Raw genomic sequence first — 25346 nt, forward strand, 5'->3', positions numbered from 1 at the left:
TTGGCACATTTTCACCCCTCTCCTTTTTGCACATCAGCTACTCACTCTTAACCCTCTCACGATCCTGTACTGCCCACTACCTAGAGCCCTACTCGGAGCTGGACATCTTACTCAAAATACACTCAGTGGACTGGTTTAAACAGCAGAGAAATCCAGGATATTGCAGTATATTGGACAGAGGCGGCATGTATGTATGAGGTGGGGGGCACCCCCTCACTTGAGTGGCAGCCAACAGTCCTATTTGCACGTGGTCTGCGTTGCCTGCCACTAAGCAGGGGCGCGTCCCCCTGCTATACTTTCAACACGGAGCACTGTGGGCTCCGCAAAATGTGCAGAGCACAAGAATGAGAGGCCAGCGGGCGTAGAAAGGTCATCCCCATTCGCTTCCATCATTGCACTTTTAGCGTAGGAGCGTGCTGACTGGCAGAAGAGGTGGTATGTTGGGGGGCGTTGAACGCTAAAACAATGCCAATTCTTACAAAAACTCAGAATCTGAATAACTGTGGCATGCTGGGAAACAGACAGCAGCAGCATCATCATTTCCTGACCCAATATTTAAACAGGTGCTATATCTCAGTATGTATGATGGCCACTTTCCCCATACAGTGCAATATGCATACTCACTTGTTATCCTGTGGTGTAAGCACTGGTCGGCTGTGTACCTTGGTTTCCATCTTGCACGTACATCAATCTGCTACCACAGAGAAATAATGTTTCCGAGTACCAAGGCAGCACTTGAAATACTGTTTTTTTGTTGTTTGTTTAAATCGCCAACATAAGCATAGTAGCAAGGATGGAACAGCCCTGAGGTTAGTTAGAATGTAGGGCACAGTAAATGTCCTACTTGTATGAAGGGATAGAGTCTTACACGTACACAGCACATATAAAATGGATTCATATTTCGCTTCACAGAAATAGAAGAGCCAGGATTTTCGGAGTGCCATAAATAGAGGACAAAACTATGAAGATAAAGCGAAGAAAACTACAGATGAATAGTGGATCGAATGATGCCGATATATATTTTAAGAGATGTATTTAAGCTTACTGACTTTGGTGTAATGAAACAAAAATGTCACAATGATACAGGAACACAAAGCAAATTACTTATGCTTTCCTTCATTAATTTGATTCAGGAACCATCTGAAAAGGGGGAAGGAGATCAGGGAGGGGGGGGGGGCGAACAAGGCAAAGCACTTTAAAGAGGTCTGTACAAGGATCGATGTTCTACCATGTACAATCTGAAACCGTCCCATCATGTCGAGGAGTGACTGAGAAAAGAATAGGGTGTTATGGGTGTAGAGCCGACCTCATAATCAAAGAATCTTTTCCATGCTTATGAACATGCACCCTTAATCTTTTAAACTATGTGCTTTTTTTCGAATGATGTGTTCCTAACAATTTAAAACAGTTAATCCTTAAATTAGGGGATATCCTTATCGCAGAGTCTACAGTTATTTTACCCACCATGAGAAAAGTCATGCACCTCTAGTGATTTTCTTCTCTGAAACTATCACTGTCATCACATACACTTTTCCATAATCCGGTTACCAGTAGTGGTTGGTGTGTTGCACAAAAGGTGCCCCCCCCCCTTGTTTTAGCTGGAAAAAAAAAAATGCAAGTTTAGATTCAAATTGTAGATTTACATATTTCACCTAGACTAGTTCCTTCAAATTTGGTCCATGCATGACATTGGTGGAGGGGCATTGGGATGCCTCTGAGCAGGGGTGTCTCTTCTGCTGCCCAATTTTCCTCCAATTGCAACGCATCCCAAACGGCTTCACAACGAATCTGTAGAATTTAGTGGCCAGAAAGACATCGAAGGTCTGACCCCACTGCCTCTCATCTGTGCCCAAGGAGAATCAGAGTAGCTGAATGACAGGAGATGCAGTCATTGGAATGGTTTATTTATACAGAGGTGGAATGCTTCAAAGCTTGCAGGGAGCAAGGGAATACAGTAATCATTCTTAGGTCTTGAATTTTCCGAATGATCAACAGGAAAAAAATAAATAGCATACTAAGCCCGATGGCTTTTCTACTAGAAGTGCATGAAGTATTACAGTTGCGACCAAGCTAGGAGGGGTGTGGGGGGAAGGGGGGGGAAGAGAGACAAGTGGGGTGGGCTGGGGTGGAGCGGGAGAGGGGGACAGGACAAACAAACTTAACCAGTCTACAAAAAAATTAGAAGGTTAGATGGGGAGAGAGAAGGAGGAGGAAGAAGAGACGAGGAGAGTGTTAAGGGTTTCCGGAACTTCAGGTGCTCCGGCCCAAGACAGAGGCAGTGAAGGTGTTCCAGAGGGGGGGGGCACCTGTCGAGGAAAAAAGAGCTACCCCCAAATCTCTTTGGAAAAACGTCTCACCTGCAGAGAGTTGGAGGAGCACGAGCAGAGGATTCTTGAGGGAGAATATTTAGGAAGGGAGCATTGTAGATAGTGGGGGCCCCGGCACCAGAAGACCTTGTGTATTATGCAGAGGCTCTTGAACTTTATCCTTGCAACCACAGGGGCTAGTGGAGGGATTTCAGCACCAGAACTATTCGGTCCCTGGGCTTAAGGCCAAAGAGAAGTCTTGCCATTCTGTTCTGATGAGTTGTAGAAGATGGAAGATTAAGAAAGAGGGTGTTGCAGCAGTCCAGCGCAGCCTCGAGAGGACCAGGGTTCTCGAGACGGCGAGCCTCGGCGGGAAAGTGAGAAAAGGTAGAATACCTCTGAGGGGGTGCAGTTGATAATGGGACTTTTGGAGATGTCTGAAATGTGAGCAGAGAAGGAGAGAGTGGAGTCGAAGATGGCCCCTAGGTTTGCTCATTGGTAGGGGAGGGTGCAGGGCCAAGGGAGACTGGCCAGTGTGAAAGTCGGAAGGCGGGAGCAGGGGTCCCAATGAGGACAATCCATCTTACTGGTGTTCAGGCAGAGATCATTAGCAGCACACCAAGACTGAATTGCGGATGAGGGATGAGCGAGGAGTAGGCCGAGGGTAGCCTGAAAGAGAGCTGTGCATCAGCATAATGCTGAAAGTCAGTGGTAAAGGTAGAGATCATGTGGGCCATGTAGATATTGAAGAACCAGTGAGATAGGTTAGATCCCTGGGGGGAGGGGTACCACTAGCACAGAGTGGTAGAGGAGACCAGGAACCCAAGTTCCACCTGCCATGGCTGGTCAGAGAAAGGAGGTGAGCCATGCCAGTGCCTGATCTGTGATGCCCAGGGTATCACAGAGATGAGAGATCAGATGTGGTTTACCGTATCGAAAGCAGAATAGAGGTTGAGAAGAATGAGGACAGAAGGAGAGTTGGAGTCATGATTTCAGAGCAGGTCTTCACCGGTGTTCAGGAGAGCAGTTTGTGCCTCTGGATGCTCTAAAGTCAGGCTGATGGTCATGGAGACAACCAATGGGATCAGTGGAGGGTAAGTTGAGGGATAGCGAGCTTCTCTAGGAGTTTTTTCCAGAAAAGGGGTAATGAGATCGGGCGATAGTATTGTTCAAATTCATAAGTGTGATATATTTCTTGTTCAAATCCTTAAAATAAATCTTTTTACTTTGCAAAACAACCTACTTCTTGGTTAAGTGAGACCGGGGGGGTGGGGGGGTATTCAAAAGGGGCGTGATATAAGGGTACATCATTCAGAAATAAAAGAACTTTTAGACATAAAAATATATAATTAAGGGTTCCAGCTGGGCATCTCACGCTAGGCATTGATTTAGGTGGAGTGCTGGGTTGAAACCACACAGAGGGAAGGGGATACCACATCTAGCCATCCGGTGTCCCACTCCCTAAAGACCCCTTACCCAGGTGATCCTATGGCACTGGACCACTCCCAGGAACTGACTCCAAAGGCGATGGCTGTGTCCTGGCCAGCTGGATGACAGATCCCCGGGGACTAGTGGGTTAGACACCTGGTTTCTCACACTAAACTACCCCTTTATAAATCTGCCCAATGTTTAACCAGACACCAGTTTTAAGTTACACCTTATTTTTATTCATTAATAAAAAACAACTTTAAAACGTCCTCTAAGAGTCTGCTTTCTTCTGGACAGCCATAGACCTCCACCTTTGTAGGGAGCATAGTAAGTTGGAATGAAAGTGCATATAAATTTTACAATATTTTGGCCCAAGAAATTGCAGAGAAATTATATCCATATTTCCTCAGGTGAGTGCTGCATGGTCCTAGGTCAAAAGACCCCTTTTTTTCCGATTTAGAAAGACTGCTCCGTGAACGCACGTAGCTATCTTTCTAAATCGGACACACGGACACACACACCCACCCCCACCCCCCCCCCACCCCCCCCACCCCCCCACACCCCCCCTAGCCGCCTGCACTGCCCCCCCCCCGCTGACGGGCTCTGTATGACCCGGCGGAGTCAATGCAGGAGTGACAGGTACGTTTAAAAGTGTATGTGTTTGTATGACAATGCGTGGGGAGAACGCGTGTTTAGATATGGGAAGGTGGGCTTAACCTTCCCGATTAATGAGAGAATGAGCAGAAGAGGGTGGGTGTGGGGGACGGGGGTTCCATGTAATTAATACCACATTTTAAAGCCTGCACAAAAACGGTCAAAAAAATAAAACGGTCTTTTTTTTGGGTTCAGACTTTAAAATGTAGGATTATGACAGAACCGTGTGCATAGCTCCCTTTTCAGTTTATACAATGTCATTCTAGAACCGTGTGCATAGCTCCCTTTGTAGTTTATACAATGACATTCTCTGTATATCTGTCCCTATTTTACAATTTGTAAAATGTACACCTTCACCGGGCTTTCCATCAATGTATGTCTGTCGGAGTCCATTTCAGCAAGAATCAGATCACAGCACTCCCCAAAATTGCTCTTTAATAATTATTGCTTGATGATATATTTTAATCTTCAAACAGTGAACGAAATGATGGAACCGATATTGTCTCCGCCTATATTGTACCATTTGGTCTAATCCTGTAATATGATCCCATCTGTGCCATATGAAGTCAGCACCCTTGTTAAAATGGGGTTGCTATCTAAAATATTCTTGTCTGCTTCAGCACATATCACTTTTTATTTTTAACACCCGCAAGCAGCTTCCGGTGATATATTTAGCATTAAAGAGGCACTGTTGCCATACAGGTCAATGGTCACGTGATATCACTTCCTGCAATGTCATCTGGTCTGTGATGTCACTTATACTACCCCAGCCATTTTTGGTGAATCAACATCATGTTAGCTGCACTGCTGCTCTCAGTTTACACATCTCCATGGCGTGCACTGGACACATTGCAAAATGGGCAGCAATATTTCCAATTGCTTCTCATTGGCTTTACGGTGCCATTACCAGCTGTGAGACATGTAGCTTCACGTCTGTCACTAGATGTCAGGAGTCGCATTAGGTGTTGGACACCACCTTGATATAGGCAGTGCAAGGTTCCTTCGCTTTCCTTTGGTCAACACTGAAAATACAGTCAAGCAGGCAAGGTCACACTGGCGGGTAACTTATTACTTTTAATGGAAGGTGAAACAGGTTATATGCTTTGTATCTCGTAAGTGCCAAGGACGAGTATGCACGTACTTTTTGCATAGAATTGCATAATAGCCTGGCACTTAAGGTAAATTTGCCATGTAGGCAAAAAGGCGGTGTAGATGAAATCACTAAATCCTTAGTTGTAAGCATTGGTTCTTATTAAGGGTAGGAAGAATCACAGGCTTATGTAGTAGGCACTGCCCTGACGCTATGGGAAGATACCCTGGTGATGCTGGATGACTTAGCTCAATCGTTTAACCGCCAAGAATTACAACACCCACTCCCCGTATTTTAACTATTTTTATCATCTAGTTGTGCTGCCATCCGCAGCAGCTGGGGGTTGGGGGCGCTCTAGGACACACTTGCCTGCATGGTTCTTGCCCACAGAGAGAGTGCCCGATTTACAAAACATTTTTTCAATGGGATATGCTATTGTAAAAGGCTTTTGTAAATCAGCCCCTGAGTGTGCTAGATCAGATATGATAATTATGGTACAGCTAGTAATTCCATATATTGTAACTTGATTTACGTGGCCCGAGTCCTTTCGGTCGTATGCTTTTTTTGATTTGGAATGCCAAGAAACATGTTCTTTCCTGCATTGAGGATATAACACACTACATATGTACTTAGAAATTGAAATGTGGCAATCCTAGAAGCCGGAACCCAGCAGCAACAGCACCTGCTCATTCTTCGGTGGAGTTGAACTCAGCTCTAGAGGATCCCTGCAATTGGAGCACTATTTTGCCTGACCTTTGTCCTACTGAGATGCCATTTTGGAAGCAGACAGCTCCCAGTTTGGCCCTGCCAGCCCATGTGCCATCCAATCAACCCATATCCAGAGGCATCTCATCACCTGGCGGCAGAGACAAGAGCAAGTTCTTTTTGGTCTTGTAAGGCCCTTGTAGATCTAGAGAAATCTGTTCTTCCCTACAACCCTCCATCAATAGATAACTACCACACGAGTCCCATTTCCTAAACCTTCACAAATCAATGTTATGAATTTCCACCAATGTACATACCAACTACACCTGGTAAGTTTAATTTCTTTGTCTCCTAGGACCCTGTCAATTTCTAGATTGCATTTCCTGGCTAGGACCTTGTAGTCCCACTACACCTAAACTTTGTCTGCCATGCTCCTGCAAATCCTTATACTCCTTACAGTACTTTCCAGCTCTCTCGCTCTCCGTCTCCCTCTTCCCCACCTTTCCCCTCCTCCTCCTCAGTCTTCTCAACCCCATTATTCATTCACCTCCCAAATGCCACTGAGGCTCCTCTCTTCCATCCCACCCACTCCAACCTCATTTATCCTAGCCGCTTCCCTCTGGCTACGCAGCAACCACCTCCTCTGCTCCCCTTATGGACTTCACCATGCCAAACTCCTCTGCAGAAAATGCTCACAAATCGTTTAGATTCCCATCACCCCAAACTATTGGCGAGAGCCAGCACTGGAACCTTGATTCCACCCATGACACTGCCACCCTTCACACTGACTTTGCCGGTTTCTTGCAGTCTCCTTGTCTCTCCCAAAAAATTTAAAAGTCGGTGTTGGTCTCATCGCCAAGGACAAACCATTGGCACATTTTCACCCCTCTCCTTTTTGCACATCAGCTACTCACTCTTAACCCTCTCACGATCCTGTACTGCCCACTACCTAGAGCCCTACTCGGAGCTGGACATCTTACTCAAAATACACTCAGTGGACTGGTTTAAACAGCAGAGAAATCCAGGATATTGCAGTATATTGGACAGAGGCGGCATGTATGTATGAGGTGGGGGGCACCCCCTCACTTGAGTGGCAGCCAACAGTCCTATTTGCACGTGGTCTGCGTTGCCTGCCACTAAGCAGGGGCGCGTCCCCCTGCTATACTTTCAACACGGAGCACTGTGGGCTCCGCAAAATGTGCAGAGCACAAGAATGAGAGGCCAGCGGGCGTAGAAAGGTCATCCCCATTCGCTTCCATCATTGCACTTTTAGCGTAGGAGCGTGCTGACTGGCAGAAGAGGTGGTATGTTGGGGGGCGTTGAACGCTAAAACAATGCCAATTCTTACAAAAACTCAGAATCTGAATAACTGTGGCATGCTGGGAAACAGACAGCAGCAGCATCATCATTTCCTGACCCAATATTTAAACAGGTGCTATATCTCAGTATGTATGATGGCCACTTTCCCCATACAGTGCAATATGCATACTCACTTGTTATCCTGTGGTGTAAGCACTGGTCGGCTGTGTACCTTGGTTTCCATCTTGCACGTACATCAATCTGCTACCACAGAGAAATAATGTTTCCGAGTACCAAGGCAGCACTTGAAATACTGTTTTTTTGTTGTTTGTTTAAATCGCCAACATAAGCATAGTAGCAAGGATGGAACAGCCCTGAGGTTAGTTAGAATGTAGGGCACAGTAAATGTCCTACTTGTATGAAGGGATAGAGTCTTACACGTACACAGCACATATAAAATGGATTCATATTTCGCTTCACAGAAATAGAAGAGCCAGGATTTTCGGAGTGCCATAAATAGAGGACAAAACTATGAAGATAAAGCGAAGAAAACTACAGATGAATAGTGGATCGAATGATGCCGATATATATTTTAAGAGATGTATTTAAGCTTACTGACTTTGGTGTAATGAAACAAAAATGTCACAATGATACAGGAACACAAAGCAAATTACTTATGCTTTCCTTCATTAATTTGATTCAGGAACCATCTGAAAAGGGGGAAGGAGATCAGGGAGGGGGGGGGGGCGAACAAGGCAAAGCACTTTAAAGAGGTCTGTACAAGGATCGATGTTCTACCATGTACAATCTGAAACCGTCCCATCATGTCGAGGAGTGACTGAGAAAAGAATAGGGTGTTATGGGTGTAGAGCCGACCTCATAATCAAAGAATCTTTTCCATGCTTATGAACATGCACCCTTAATCTTTTAAACTATGTGCTTTTTTTCGAATGATGTGTTCCTAACAATTTAAAACAGTTAATCCTTAAATTAGGGGATATCCTTATCGCAGAGTCTACAGTTATTTTACCCACCATGAGAAAAGTCATGCACCTCTAGTGATTTTCTTCTCTGAAACTATCACTGTCATCACATACACTTTTCCATAATCCGGTTACCAGTAGTGGTTGGTGTGTTGCACAAAAGGTGCCCCCCCCCCTTGTTTTAGCTGGAAAAAAAAAAATGCAAGTTTAGATTCAAATTGTAGATTTACATATTTCACCTAGACTAGTTCCTTCAAATTTGGTCCATGCATGACATTGGTGGAGGGGCATTGGGATGCCTCTGAGCAGGGGTGTCTCTTCTGCTGCCCAATTTTCCTCCAATTGCAACGCATCCCAAACGGCTTCACAACGAATCTGTAGAATTTAGTGGCCAGAAAGACATCGAAGGTCTGACCCCACTGCCTCTCATCTGTGCCCAAGGAGAATCAGAGTAGCTGAATGACAGGAGATGCAGTCATTGGAATGGTTTATTTATACAGAGGTGGAATGCTTCAAAGCTTGCAGGGAGCAAGGGAATACAGTAATCATTCTTAGGTCTTGAATTTTCCGAATGATCAACAGGAAAAAAATAAATAGCATACTAAGCCCGATGGCTTTTCTACTAGAAGTGCATGAAGTATTACAGTTGCGACCAAGCTAGGAGGGGTGTGGGGGGAAGGGGGGGGAAGAGAGACAAGTGGGGTGGGCTGGGGTGGAGCGGGAGAGGGGGACAGGACAAACAAACTTAACCAGTCTACAAAAAAATTAGAAGGTTAGATGGGGAGAGAGAAGGAGGAGGAAGAAGAGACGAGGAGAGTGTTAAGGGTTTCCGGAACTTCAGGTGCTCCGGCCCAAGACAGAGGCAGTGAAGGTGTTCCAGAGGGGGGGGGCACCTGTCGAGGAAAAAAGAGCTACCCCCAAATCTCTTTGGAAAAACGTCTCACCTGCAGAGAGTTGGAGGAGCACGAGCAGAGGATTCTTGAGGGAGAATATTTAGGAAGGGAGCATTGTAGATAGTGGGGGCCCCGGCACCAGAAGACCTTGTGTATTATGCAGAGGCTCTTGAACTTTATCCTTGCAACCACAGGGGCTAGTGGAGGGATTTCAGCACCAGAACTATTCGGTCCCTGGGCTTAAGGCCAAAGAGAAGTCTTGCCATTCTGTTCTGATGAGTTGTAGAAGATGGAAGATTAAGAAAGAGGGTGTTGCAGCAGTCCAGCGCAGCCTCGAGAGGACCAGGGTTCTCGAGACGGCGAGCCTCGGCGGGAAAGTGAGAAAAGGTAGAATACCTCTGAGGGGGTGCAGTTGATAATGGGACTTTTGGAGATGTCTGAAATGTGAGCAGAGAAGGAGAGAGTGGAGTCGAAGATGGCCCCTAGGTTTGCTCATTGGTAGGGGAGGGTGCAGGGCCAAGGGAGACTGGCCAGTGTGAAAGTCGGAAGGCGGGAGCAGGGGTCCCAATGAGGACAATCCATCTTACTGGTGTTCAGGCAGAGATCATTAGCAGCACACCAAGACTGAATTGCGGATGAGGGATGAGCGAGGAGTAGGCCGAGGGTAGCCTGAAAGAGAGCTGTGCATCAGCATAATGCTGAAAGTCAGTGGTAAAGGTAGAGATCATGTGGGCCATGTAGATATTGAAGAACCAGTGAGATAGGTTAGATCCCTGGGGGGAGGGGTACCACTAGCACAGAGTGGTAGAGGAGACCAGGAACCCAAGTTCCACCTGCCATGGCTGGTCAGAGAAAGGAGGTGAGCCATGCCAGTGCCTGATCTGTGATGCCCAGGGTATCACAGAGATGAGAGATCAGATGTGGTTTACCGTATCGAAAGCAGAATAGAGGTTGAGAAGAATGAGGACAGAAGGAGAGTTGGAGTCATGATTTCAGAGCAGGTCTTCACCGGTGTTCAGGAGAGCAGTTTGTGCCTCTGGATGCTCTAAAGTCAGGCTGATGGTCATGGAGACAACCAATGGGATCAGTGGAGGGTAAGTTGAGGGATAGCGAGCTTCTCTAGGAGTTTTTTCCAGAAAAGGGGTAATGAGATCGGGCGATAGTATGCCGGGATAGAGGGGGGGGTCGGCTAAGTTTTCTTTTAGCAGGGGTGCAAAAGAGTGTTAGAGGGGAGAAGGAAACCTCCAGTGGTGAAAGAGGTTGCAAAGGTCAGCCGAGACTGGAGTGCAGGTGTCAATATTGTCCTTGACCTCATCAGGTGTGACAAGGGAGAGTGGAGATAAAAGAGGGGGGGGGAACGAGGTGGGGCCGGGTGTGGGCGGGGGGGCAAAGAGATGTTGGTGCAGAAGATCGGACAGGATGTCATGCACAGCACTTCTTCCAGGTTAGAGTCTATTGGGAACTGAGCAGCACAAGTGTTGAAACACTTGTCTGCATTTATGTGTTTTTCACGCAATGGGTTGTCTGAATATGCAGGTGTGAATGAGTGCATGTCAATAGGTGCAGCAGTATGAATGAGTGTGTGAGCAAACAGTATGTTTATTGTGAGTGGGGGAGAGAGGAGTGCTGATGCTTGCAACTGGGAGGAGAGAACAAAGGTGAAGAAGACACCAGCAGTAAAACCTAGCAGTCCTCATAGGCCCGTCCCCTTCAAGCACTGTGCCATTAATTCCTTATGGGCAAAAACAACATTACTGAGAATGTCCTAGGTGGATCTAATTCCATATATTAGAGCAACCATTCGATATGTTCACTTACTGTGCCATTATTACTGATTAATGTGCAAAGCCAATAGGAGATTGTTCTTACATGGGGATATGGCACATGTTGGCAAGGTCAGCATGGGCATGTTTTATCTGTGGCATTAGTACATTATGGCCAAAAACAACTTTTCTAAGGGTGTCCTTCGGTGAGAGTGGGACCATTGTCATATTGGTACAGCCACCCTTGACATGTTTAGTTACACTGGCATTATTATTACATTATGGGCAAAGCTATGAGCATTTTGTTTGGAGATACTGCCATATATTGGTGCAGCCAGCGTGATGTTATATTACTGTATCCTTACTGCATTATGGGCAAATGCCAAAATGAGTGTTTATGTGGGAATAATAGCATGTATTGGTTTTGCCGTATGGACATGCTGTCTGAGTGGGATTACTGGCATTGACAAAGCCAACACAATTGTGTTTTTATGGCAGTACTGCCATATTTTGGCACAGAGACTGAAAAAGGGAAAAGGTATGGGAAAGACATCTAGAAGAGGTGTTGGAAAATACTGCTCTGTACTATAAGGGATTTAGCAACTATTGTATTTTCCCATGCGTCACCCTACAAATCCGATTGGTGGTTTAATGGAGGCGTTTTACCACATTTTTCATTTAAAAAAAATAAAAAATAAGTGTTCTGAAAAATCATTTAAACACATTTTAAACATCTCGATGGAAACCATGCCAAACCCACCTTGATTGGTTGGGGCTTCATCAGTCATCCACTTTCGAAAATAATGCTTCCTCCACTGAAATGAAATAACCACTTGCCACTGTCAATTATCGCGGTACAAGCTCAAAGCAAAATGTGAAATATTAGCATTACATGCCCCACATCTCCAGAGTTCACTGTGAAGTAATTCAAGTTCAAGTAATCCAGTGGGTGCACAATGCCAATGATATAGGAGTTTATATTGAGAAACTTCAAGTCCGTCCTTCTAAAGTCCTCCATAGTGATGGGGCATTTTAACCCCTTGCGTCTCCAAAAACAGTTGAGGTTTTTCCCATTCATATTTTTTTTAATTTATGAATTGGTTTGACATATTTAAAACTTTTCCCAACATACAAGAGTGACGAGAAAAAAGAAAAAACGTAGCAATGTAAAACAGTAAAGATTTATGAAATAAAAAAACATCAGATCATATATCATGATTTAAAGACATCTACAATTTTATTTACACACAAACGAATAGTTAAGACATAATCCACATATATAGTAAATAAGAGAAATAATTCAATTCATTGGTAAAAGCTCAAATTAATAGTTACATTTGTATTTTTAGCATACTAAATCCACTCATTAGAAACCAATATAAATCTAACAACTGAGTTACTCCATTTCCTGCCATCAAGTTAGACTATAATAGGTTGTAATCATCACAGAATGATATTCGCCAAGGAATCTAAAATGCTTAAGCTTAATGTGTGCTGCAGCTCCACAAGTGCTTCGCCTTCTCACCACTAACGATTGCAGAAGTTGAAAATATCAAACTGAAACCCACCAACTGCCAAGGGGACACTTGCCCAGCCCCCATCATTAAGGAGGCAGCACATGAGTTAGCCCCCTTAATCACTACCTTCATAAATTCATCCTTCAAAACAGGCATTGTCCCAGACAACCTCAAAGACGCCTGGGTCATCACCCTCCTGAAAAAGGCCACCAACGACCAGAGTATTCCCACCAACTACAAGCCCATCACCACGTTACCGTTCCTGCTCAAGATACTGGACCAGGCCACATACCTTCAAATTCTGGAATACTTGGAATCCAACAAACTACTTGGCATTAGACAATCAGGCTTCCACCCTAATCACGGTACTGAAACCGCCCTCATCGATTTGAAAACCCAAATTGAAGACTTGAACGACCAAGGGACGATAGCGCTCCTACTATTAGACTTATCGGCAGCCTTCGACCTGGTCAATCATCAAATTCTTTGCAAGCATCTCAAATCTGCCGCCCACTTCTCTGACTCAGCCACATCTTAGATTAGCTCCTTCCTAAACAATTGGTCATTGCGTGTGTTCTCCTCCTCAGCCTCTGCTGAACCTTCATCAGTCTTGTGTGGTGTCCCTCAAAGATCTTGTGTCTCGCCAACGCTCTCTATAATGTGTTCCCCAAACCCCTTTGATATACTTGACTATATGGGTATCACATACACTAATTATGCCAATGACACCCAGATACTCATCCCTATCACAGGTGACCACGCAGCCGACACCAGATCCTTGAACATCTTCTACCTAGTCATTCAAGCGTGGATGGCAAAACATGAGTTGTTTTGCAACAATACGACTGAGCTCCACATCTTGGGCTCCCACCAACGGTTGAACAAATTGGACCCAGCATTCAAGTCGTTCATCATAGATGGTAATACCATCAAAGTCTTCAACAATACCAAAACATTAGGCATTTACCTTGACTCCACCCTCATTGTCAAGACAAATCAAGGCCTTCAGCTATGCAAACTGATCACGGCATCCCGGTCTTCCTATCTACCGCCAACTGCACCATACTGACCAGAACTCTCATGTCAAAGATGAACTACTGCAATGCTCTGTATCTAGGGGCAAGTCAACAAAACCTAGACAAACTACATATTACTCAGAATAATGCCATTAGGGCAGCCCTTAACTTTCCCAGGGGGCAGCATATCTGAGACTCGACATAACTTTCACTGGCTCTCAGTTACACAAAGAAGATCACTAAAAACACTTGCCCTCACCCACAAGTGCCCCACCAACCATGCACCCAACTATCTGGCAAGCCGCTTCACCCCCCCCCCCCACACAGCTTCCAGACCCCTAGGATCAGCCCCATCAAACTTCCTGGTTCCCACGGGGTTCAAACTGAAGACAGATGGCGGGTCCAGTGTCCCAGTTTTAGCCACCAAACTCTGGAATACTCTTCCCAACTCGCTCAGATCATAATCTTACCACTCCTTCAAATGCAACACCAAACTCTGGCTCACCGCCTCTGAACATCTATAGACTTGAGCCACTGTTGTCTCTTGTCTTGATACAGCCCCTGCCCACACACGTCTAGTCCTAACTATTCACACATCATACACCATTGTGCAATATTAGTACTTACTGTATATATTCTGTATCCTACACAATGCATTATTCCTCTTTTCTGTGCAATGTTTAAATTGCACCATTATGTAAATCTATGCTGATCTTTTGTCTAGTCTTATCTGCTTCTATAAAATGTACTGCATTGTAACCTCATGTCAAGCACCCAGATGCCTTTGGGCCAGGCGCGCTAATAAAATTAATACAAATACACAAGAAGTTTTAATGTTTCTACACAACCTGGATTTTTGCATAATCTGTAGATTCTATCCGTCTTGATAAGGGAATTCTGGATCCAAAACATTCCAATGTAGGACGCCGGTGCAGTTTGAACCTAAATGTCATGTGCCCTACTACATGGGAATACATTGATGTAACTAGGCAGAACTGTCCTCTTTCTAGGAAAATATCTATGTTCCATATAAAGTGTATGAGAGCCCAATCGGTTCACTGTCTCACACTCGCCTTCTTCATAAAGTTTAGTTTTTACATTAGAAAGATTATTAATCCGTACAGACAGACTTAAATCTATGTTGGTCAAGAGTGAAAGCATACTTGTGCTAACTTGATTTTAAAAAGTAATAGATTTGTTGATTAGCAATGTGTAAAACCTCAAACAAAACAATCAGTTAACTGGAGTAATTAAAACCTTAAGAAAAAAGCTCAATTTGGTCCAAAGTACTACTGTGGCCAATGAAATCAACCCACACTCGTCAATGTCCCACGTCAGCCAACATGTGTGTCCATACCATGAATCGATGCGGGTACTATGCAGTAAGGGTACACCTACAGAGGCATAAATGATCCTCTATCTGGGCAATTAAGGGATGAGATTTAAATATTAAACTCTCCCCAATAGCCGATTGAGTATCATTATTAGCAATGTTAAAGCATAGATACTTTATGGACTGCAATTTCCAAATGGGCATTTCTGAGATTTTGCTTTTGTTAGAAAATATGGCGATCTTTGATTTGCTCCCGATTACCTGAAAATTGTCATCATCCCCAAAAATAGAAACTGTTTCTTTGCAAGCAAATGAGAGTTAACTCAAAGAACATCAAATCGGCAAAGGCCAACCAGTGTAATGTCAGGGTCCCCAACCTTACGGGAATGGAATTCAGAGAATCTGATATGGAATCAATGTCTGAGATGTAAAAGTTAAAGAGCAGTGGGGCTAGCAGATAACCTTGTCTAAGCCCCACAAAAGGTTTTAATTGCTCTGGTCAGAGCACAGTCCCCGTTAGCCTAACCTTTACATACGTATTTTGAAGAAGAAAAATCAGTTTAACTAGTGATTCTGGCACTGCTCAGAACAATAGTTTGGACCATAACCTTTGTCTGTCACCTCTATCAAAAGCACAGGATATGTCCATGGACGCCTTCTAGAAAGTCCCAATGGTACTGCTTAAAGCTGAAGCTCGGACGTGCGCCAATATAGTGCCATTGAGAGATGTGCAAACCCGTTTAGAAAAGCCCACTCGGTAATAAAGGATGTTCAATTTATACACCCATATATCCAGTTCCTTCAGTAGTACTGATGCAAAGATCTTACTTCTGGCATCTAAAAGTAGTGCAAGATTCAACTGATCTCCTTTTTTGCAAATAGGGATACTAGATGATGAATCCCAAGTGGGGGCTAGGCTGCCAGTTTGAAGAATTTCCTGAAATAAACTATACAACATATTTTACCAAAGTGAGGGACCAAATTATCAAGGCCTGGACCCCCAGATTTGTCACATGTCTGCAGCCTCCAGAGGATTAAATATCAAGGCCCCAGAAATGTCGCCTGGTAGGTTAACAAGTTGTATTATCATTCAAGCTGGTTTAGGTTTTAGCTTAATAATTACCATAGATGTCACAGAATACCACTTTACCTAATGAGATTTATCACCGAAAATGGTACGTAAAGTGGTATATGTGTAATGCATAATATGTGCTGTGTGGAGTAAGGGTACAAGTTAGTGAAGGTTACAGAGGGTCTCCCCGCACTTTTTTTTTTTAATAGGTAAAACATCCATTTTCGTTGACATGGAGTCGGTGAAATCTCCATTAGGTACAATATTTTTGAAGAAATCACATACATCCAATAGTCAGCCCATACCTCCTCAATTGTAATCGGATCTTCGGGGACACCCTTATTATTAACATAATTTGTCAGTTTCCAGTATTGAGATGTATTCACATTACTTAGATGCTTAACATGTTGGCTATCATTTAGAATATGCAGGATTTTTTACTTCTTAATATAATGTTTGTCATGCCGACAGATTTTATTGTGGAAACAATGTAGACATTCATATCTAGGAATTGCCCACACAAGTTTCTGCTTAAGGGCTTTTTCATCCTCTTAGCGGTGCCGATCCTAATTTCATAACTAGGGTTGCAGCTTTAGATGCAAAGCAGTTACCTTTCTCTGTCAACTTCTGTATATTTGCCAATGGTATCATTTATCGACTCAGCCAAGTACAGACCATGTTCCTCGCTAGTAAGGAACAGCTTACCCATTTCTCGAGTAAATATGGTTAATAAGCTGCAATTACCTTTCACCATAGTACCCCTTTTATGTGGTTCTAAAAACGACAACATAGGTAATGTATCAAGGATTTGGATGTTTACAGTAATTGTAAATGCAAGTGGCAAATGATTGCTTACGTTCATCGACTATCAAGTTAGAACATTTTGAGACTATTTAGGCGGAAACAAACATTGTCAATCCAGGAGTATGCTGTTCCTCGGTTGCAAATATATATTAGTTGAATCAGACTCTTGGGATGAACAAGGAACAATTTCATGTTGCAAGGAAATCCCTCCACGCACTTCCTCAGAACACCCCACCCGGTACAACATTCCGGGCCTAAAAAGGTGGGCTTTGATCAACCAAGTTAACTACACAAGCAGAATTAAATTATTTGCATACCACCATTTTACCAGCATGCCATTCACCTAAATAAGCCTCCACCACGTTCCCAAGGGCTAACTGGATAATGCAGAGTTGGTTCTTTACAGGATTCTAATATAGGTTAAATACTAACAGTTCCATGTCACTTCCATGAAATAAAATACCACTGGTTGATAAATCAAAAAGATAGGCACGCACTTAAGGCATTCATATGGCCACCACTCCATAAGGTCTCCCAAATGCGCCTTTAATGGCTTTCTGCGTCAATACATGGAACCCATTTAAAATGAATAGGAAACCAGCATAGTTTCTTGTATTAGAAAAATATCTGCAAACTTCTGTAAGCCACAACAAGAAGAGACCTTTTGTTGAAGACCAGATTGTTGATCCTTGGGGAGACTATTATAAATTGGCTTTAGTAACCACAACCAGTCGGTCTCACAATTATTTATCATTTTGCTCCCCCCTGGAAATATTTACTGTGAACATTTTTGCCAGATCCATCTATTGAGTACCAAGTTTCGAATCCATTTCCCCAATAGCGTGCGGTCATCAGAATTCTCCAAAAAGGATGAAATATGCTCTGGGTTTTAAGAATGTAACAAAAAACATTTTTCTGATAACGTGAACTCGTTCCCACACATGTCTAGCTACTCAATGTGAATAAAAATGAGCCACTAACTTGTTGCAATCGTAGTCTAAAATTTCCACCCAGTCTATATTGCCTGAGTGGAGGGGACGAATGGCCCGAATCCTTGAAACGATCTGTAAAGGTTTTGACCGATTCAAGGGAAGGGAACCATCGATTTGCATAAGGTTCTCAAATCCCACAATCTGCTCCTCAAAAATCAAGATTACTGATGTATGTTACTTTTCTGTCGTGTAGATGAAACGTTCTAAGTGCAGAATTAGTACCCTTCTTCATATTACAATTACCAAGTTCTGAGGTGGAATTCATAGTTTCATTACAACTTACAGGGGGATCTGGCCGATAGTCGTTCAGTTAAGTCAACAGTTCTCCACTGGAGGGCACTGGTGTAAATCTCATCTTTACAAGAAGTGAAAAATGTGGTTATTTTTTCCAGTGAGGATTTTCTGGACTTTTTTGTTCTTTATAACTTAATTTCCTTGTTGACAGATCTTCTTGGAGAATCTTCTTCAATTATTGAACTTTTACTTATGAATTTAGTTTGATTATTAACCAACAAGGATTGGAGACATTTCCTAGATGATTTCCTACTATTACTACTAGGAAGATTCTTTTTTCTTTTTATGTCAAGCTTGTGTGCCCCTTCTTTTGTTTGGTTGAGCTAGAGGAAGTTTGTCACACTCGGTGGTACCTTGATTTCCATTGTGTGGTTCGTGCACTTAAGGTTGTTCGGTGTCACCTGGAGTTTGAAAGGGTTCAGGCAAAGCAGTTAGTCTGGTCATACATAAAGGGAGGTCTGTTTGAGTTTGTAGTAAGACAGTCTCATGGGCCTCAGAGATAGAGGTGTCCAGTATCAAGGCTCTCAAACAGGAATAATTAAGATGGCACCTTCTAACATTGGGTGCCCTATCACGGTCAGGTTTTTCTAAAATCATCTTCAAGAGGTCAGTCTTGTGAAACTGAGTCCTTGATCTTGTCATACAGGCGTAATATAGATTCCAAGACCAGATGGAGTGCAGCGATGGACAGGCCAAGGGTGTTAACATTTGGCAATTAGTCCGCCCTCATTCCTTGCTGCGAATTCAGGAGTCATAAAATCCACTTGTAGTGCATGCTCCTGTTGCATTTGATTGCAAGAGAAATCTTTGGTAGGTATAGAGCTTCTTTGGACTTCTCACACTGGAACTTGCTGCCAAGGATAAAACATCTGGCATATTTGTAGCAAGGATTTATTCAACACAATAGAATCTGATAAACTCCCATACAAATACAAAGAGGAAGGGGTGGGGTCAGAGAGATTTACTTGAAGGTTTTGATTGGCAGAATTCAGTTATTTTGGTTTCTTGGTTTGGCTCCTGACGTCTCTACACCTCTGACCAACTCAATGGGGATTTAATCAAGTACTGGTTGTTTGGTGGTAACAAGTGCCGGGGCCAGGATGGAGTGGGTCAAATTGGGTCATTTAATCATTGTTGTTGAAGCAGTACTTCTCAGGTTGCATTTGGGGGCACACGGGAGAGACATACAGTAGTACAAAAGGTTGCAATATCTCATTAGTCAAGTCCAAATTGATGTCAAACGATTATGGGGCTGTAGGTATTATGCACTCAAACAGGTAGATTTAGTTTTACTCATAAGGCTGAACTTCCCCAGACTCCACGAGAAAACCCGCAGAACTCTTCTCTGCCACTTCTGCACTGCACTCTGTGCGGCATTTGTGTTTTTGTATGCGCTCCCGAGTCTACGCCCACACAAGCACAATCTTGCTCTTGCACTGCAACTGGGAACCACAGTTGCAGCCAGCATCACAGACCACTTCTCTGCCACCTCATATTTTGTCAGAAGACTTTGAAATTTGGTTGAGAAGTAATTTGTTAATAAGGATGACATAACATGCGGATGCTAAATCCTTACATTTACCACAGTTGGTAATTGGATCAGCTAGGAGAGCCTTAATATTCTTAGTAGCCTTTTGCCGGTAACATTTCAGTTGTAAATTCTGCCAAGCGTTTTTTTTTTTCTCCAAATGAATCCCTTACCCCACTTGAAATATTTCACTATATGCTCGCTAGAAATATTTCATGATATGATCATCCAAAGTGAACAATGCACCCCACGCAATTCTCTTTTTAATGTTTGGGGGGAAATTGCTGAGAAATGGGACGTCTTCCCAAAATCTCATTGCAAAAACAAAAAAAGTTACATACCATTTTCAGCACATTGTTACATATAGACTTTCGAAAAGGCATTGCATGTAGAACCAATTGTGAAGGCGAGGTCATGCAATAATAAATAATTTCCGGGCCTGATCAGTCTTGCCGAGTAAACCCACCCAATGTATATCTCACCCCTTAAAATGAGGTATCAGACAAATACAGAACAGACCCACGCACAATATTTGAAATCATACTTACCTTGTGAAGGTGAATCAAGGGGCACCTGAAAGTAAAACAGGAATATGCGTTAATTCTAGAGCTAAAAAAACAATCTAGTCTTTAAGCGGTTAGAAAATATGGACTAACTCCAGGGATTGTAATGGGATAAACTTACTGCCTGCTAAACTCACAAGTCCAACTGAATCCTGGCCATGAGATTCAGGGCACATGTGAGTCCGTCAGTGCATGATTAGCTGGCAGTCGGCAGGGTCGTCTAAATTCATGTGGGAATGTGTGCGTTCGCATTTAATTCCTTGTTGGTTTCGTTTTTTTTTTTATATACACTGGTCGTTTTGTAATGTTCCTTATATTCTTCCCAATATAACTCCCTTTGATACCTTTTCTTTGTGAAGCCCTTCTATGTAACCCTTTATGGCAAAAAGAAATTCCCTTTCCTGCTTCCACTGAAAATAAACCCTTTTTGAAAACCCTTGTGAAAATATGCATGTGAAACACTGTGGGTTTTGTTTGGATCACATCTTCCTTTAACCTCCCTCATATCCTAGATTTTTTTCAATAAAAACAATGAACCCTTTGCTAGGAAACTTGTGAAAGACTTTAATAACCCTTTCTTTTCAATGGAAAATCTTTTAAAAACACTCTGCAGAAACCTTCGTGAAATCTCTTCTGTTAAACACAGTTTTTGTTAAACGCTTTTCCTGTACCCTTCATCCTTCCAGACCCACCACCCAACAAGTTACTATGAGTAAATTTAAGGAAGTGCTGGATCTCTATGGGAACAGGTCATGTTTGCTGGAGGAGGAAGACATAAAGTGGGTCTAGTTGTAAATGCGGAGCCCATTGAGATTAAGGCAGACTTCTCATCCCCGGGACATAGATGGGGAAAGCCTCAGTGTATGATGGGACCAACATAGTGAGGAGGAAGAGGTGAAACTGCTGACAGCACAGAATAGCATTTAACATTTGGGGAGGTCCTCCAACTGATGTGGGAGGTGTTGGAGCTTTTCATAAAGGAGGTTTCTTAGTCGCATTTTATTTTGAATGTATAAAACCTTTACTCCAAAGCGCTGTAAACAATCACAGTACAATAAAATTGGAAGTGGAAACTGCACAAAAATTAAGAGAACAAAAGATGGATCTTGAGGGCAGTGCAAATCATTAATGAAGTTTAAGAACAAAGGGAGAGTGTTCCAGTACAAGGGCACAAGCAAAGACAGGAAATTTGGGCACACAGGAAACACAATGGTATAACAATACTGAAGATGAATGACAAGAGGTTGAGAAAACCATAAAGGGATTGAAAGACCATAGAGAGAAATTATATTTAAGACTGAGTCAAAGGAAAGCCATCCAAGTGAAGATAAAGAAATAGAATTGCCAAGCCCAAGAAAATAGACAAATTAAAACAAAGATTTGAGCTGGACTGAACGTGAGGCGGGAAGTCCAAAAATGTGTCAAAGAACAGTAAAGTAATCTTGAAAAAAATTCAGAAAGAGTAGCATCTTCAAACTTAAAAAAAGGGCTATCCTTGCACATTTTGAAAAGGTGCAAACTACAGGAGCATGAAATGAAAAATAAAATGACAAAATGATAAAATCAGAAAGAGGCCAATTTTGCAGGCATTGCTGGAGGGCCAAAGTGTGGAAGGAGAAGGAATAGTATCAGGAAAAATGAGAACCTCAGTCTTAGCCATGAAATCTCAGATGTCTGACCACTTTTTGGTACTGAAATCTGCAAAGAGACAGGAAGTAAGATTGTCTTGGATGGAAGGGAGGAAACAAGAAAAGTACAGAAGAAGCAGAGTCATCGGCATAGAAATGATATATGCCAGAGGGAAGGGGGAAGTGTAGAAGTAAAGCGTTGTGTCAGAAGAAGTCCCAGCCCAAGGTGCAACTTCATCACGCTTCCATTGCCCTTCCTGCCCATCAACCAGCGGTACGTGCCCATTCGCAATGCAAGGTATACCTGCCACCTGCACTACCACTAACCTGCACTATTGACTGAATACTTTGTGACTCTGCCCACTTGCGATGCTCCCCTGTTGCGCCGGCCCACAGGCAGCGTGACACGTAAATCAGCCACTTTACTCTCGGCAGTGTCCTAACACTAATGTGTCCCCGCGCAACATACTTTTATAGCCACTAAACTCAATGCTGTGCTTAATCTGCTCTAAGTGCTACTCTGAATCTAGGTGCTATTCCCAACCCAGGCGCTATTCTGAATACATGCTACTCTGATCCAAGATGTTAATTGGTACACTGGCGCAATTCTAAACCTAATGCTGTGCTAATTGACAAACGCTTACCATGACCACTTTGCTTACCTGTATCTGAGTCAGATGCCAACCTGCAACCTTGCGCTACATGGATTAGGTAGTATTCTGCTACTCCAAGCAGGCCGCACTGTCCACTGCTAGATTTCGACCCTAGACAGGACACACACTGCACCTTACCCCCTCACACAATGTTCCTCCCGGCCCTTTACTCTATACTACTGAGAACCATTCTCCACTTCACCAATTCCGCATGCCTGCACAGCTCACCCCTTAACTTGACCAGCCTAGGCACCGCATCACCCACCCTCACAGAGCCCAGCACCACAATCATGCTTACCCTACTCGCTCCCCCATGCCTTTCAGACAGGCTGACCAGATTACGAGCCAGACTTCCCAAAATACACGAGCCTAGAGCCAGGGACTCCACACAATCCATACTCACACACCGAACATCCATTAGCTCCTGCGCTAACCTTACGCTAAAAAAACCCGAACCTAAACCCGTCAACTCCACTACAACCAACAATAGAGCGCTCAGCACAGCTACCACCCCCACCCCTGCCAAAGCCAAAACCCTACCTATAAAAGGTGCCCTCATCAACGCACGCTCCATGATTGCCCATGCCACGGACATCGCTGATCTCATTTTAGCTGAAGATCTAGACTTCCTAGCCATAACAGAGTCCTGGCTTCATGCAGCCGCAGGCCCAGCCCTTTCGCTAGCCATCCCCGCTGACTACACCATCATCCGAGCGGACAGAACTGAAGCTAAAGGCGGTGGTTTGGCCATCATTGCCAAGACCCACCTTAACATCAGACTCAACTCCGCCACACACCTCCCATCATGTGAATCACTTACAGCCAAGCTACCCATCGCTAACTCCCAAACAATATCCATTCACTTACTATACAGACCGCCCGGACCCCCGGGATCTTTCGAGGAAGACCTCAATGCCATCCTTACCGACAACCTAAAAAACTCCTCACAATGCCTTCTCTTAGGAGACTTCAATTTAGGCTACAAAGACCCCAAAGACAATCAAGCCACTCATCAGTAACACCCTGTCTGAACTAGGCTTCACACAAAAAGTAACCAACCCCACCCATTACAAAGGGAGAACCCTTGATTGGATAGCAGACTATAACTGTGCCGTATCGATCACTAACAACACTCCCCAATCCTGGACCGACCACCACCTCCTCTCCTTCTCACTTGAGGCCTCAAGCCCTACAACCAACATGGCACTAGCCCCAGCCATCCACACGAGAAGCAAAAAAAATATTACAGTAGAAAAACTGATCCCGCTCATTCTTCCTACACTAAGCCAACTCCAAGACTCTAATCCCTATGACCTCGTAGAAGGCTATAACACCATGCGCATAGCCTTAGACACCATTGAAACTTAGAAAATCCAAACCAAAAAAGCACCTCAACCAATGGTTCTCCAGCCATCTTAAAACCCTTAGATTGGAAAAGAGTAAACTGGAACAAGTCTGGAGACAATCTCCGACTGACCACAACAAACTATTGCTTAACAAAATAACGGCCAACTATAAAAAAGAAATCATAGCGGCCAAACAAGAATCCTATAACCAGAGAATCTCCCAATCCAACTCCAGCTCCAGAGAATTATTTACTATCCTGAAAGAATTGGAAACCCCGGTAACAATCCCAGATACTTGCGTTAAAAACAAACAATGGTGCACCAGTGTCCAAAATGCACTAAACAACAAAGTCACTGGCCTTCAAACAAAAATTAAAAATAAGAAAGACTCCCTCACCAATCTTACCAACCCCATCAACGCCCACTCGAGCCCTCCACCCTCACACCACACACCTAACACTGCTCGCTTCAGCTTTTCCAAAGTCTCTTCTCTCGAAGTAGAAAAAATAATTCTTGGCCTTAAACCCTCCAACTGCAAAGGTGACCTCTGCCCCCCACAAATCATTAAAGACGCGGCACGAGACCTCTCGCCATTCATCACCAGACTCATCAATGCCTCTTTTTCCTCAGGATCAGTCCCCAGTAACCTTAAAGAGTCCTGGGTCCTCCCTCTCCTCAAAAAACCCTCCCTTGACCCGTCCATCCCAACCAACTACAGACCGATTACCACCGTCCCATTCCTGCTCAAAATACTAGACAAGACAGCATACCAACAAATCCAAAAGTATCTTGAAACAAACCACCTTCTAGGAATAAGACAATCCGGCTTCAGACCCCAACATGGAACTGAAACAGCCCTGATAGATCTGAAAGCCCAAATAGACGTCCTTAGAGATAACGGGAAAACTGCATTACTACTCCTGCTAGACCTCTCTGCGGCGTTTGACCTAGTTGACCATAAAATCCTATGTAATCATTTAGACTCAGCTGCCCACTTCTCACAAGAAGCCATCAGTTGGATTGAGTCATTCCTCAACAACAGATCCATGCGAGTCTTCTCCTCCTCTGCCGCCGCCGAACCCATCCCCATTACATGTGGAGTCCCACAGGGCTCGTGCGTCTCCCCCACTCTGTACAACGTGTTCACAAAGCCCCCGTTTGATGATCTAGATGGCCTGGGTATCACCTACACTAACTAAGCCGATGATACACAAATCCTCATCCCGTTGACGGGAGATTACAACCAGGATTTGGCCTTGGTGAACAGGGTGTATCTCATCATCCAGGCATGGATGGCTTCGCACAGTCTATGCCTGAATGATGACAAAACTGAACTCATCATCCTTGGTTCCACGTCCAACCTAACCAAACTCGACCACAATTATGCCAACTTCATCATAGATGGGAACCTAATCAAGGTTTCGAAAGAAGTAAAAACCCTAGGAATATACCTTGACTCCTCCCTAACCTTCCACAAAC

The 25346-nt window shown here is 43.8% G+C and overlaps 1 protein-coding gene across 1 annotated transcript in view; it reads right to left on the bottom strand.

Moving 5' to 3' along the window:
* LOC138503500 (astacin-like metalloendopeptidase) overlaps positions 1 to 25346 on the bottom strand; it is a 485620-nt gene that overhangs the window by 412409 nt on the left and 47865 nt on the right. Inside the window, exon 2 of the mRNA XM_069623281.1 lies at positions 20226 to 20250. Within this exon, the coding sequence (XP_069479382.1) occupies positions 20226 to 20250 (25 nt within the window). The remainder of the gene's footprint in view (positions 1 to 20225; positions 20251 to 25346) is intronic.

This window comes from Ambystoma mexicanum, chromosome 11 (genome assembly GCF_040938575.1).
Source record: "Ambystoma mexicanum isolate Mex_15411 chromosome 11, UKY_AmexF1_1, whole genome shotgun sequence".
NCBI lineage: Eukaryota > Metazoa > Chordata > Amphibia > Caudata > Ambystomatidae > Ambystoma > Ambystoma mexicanum.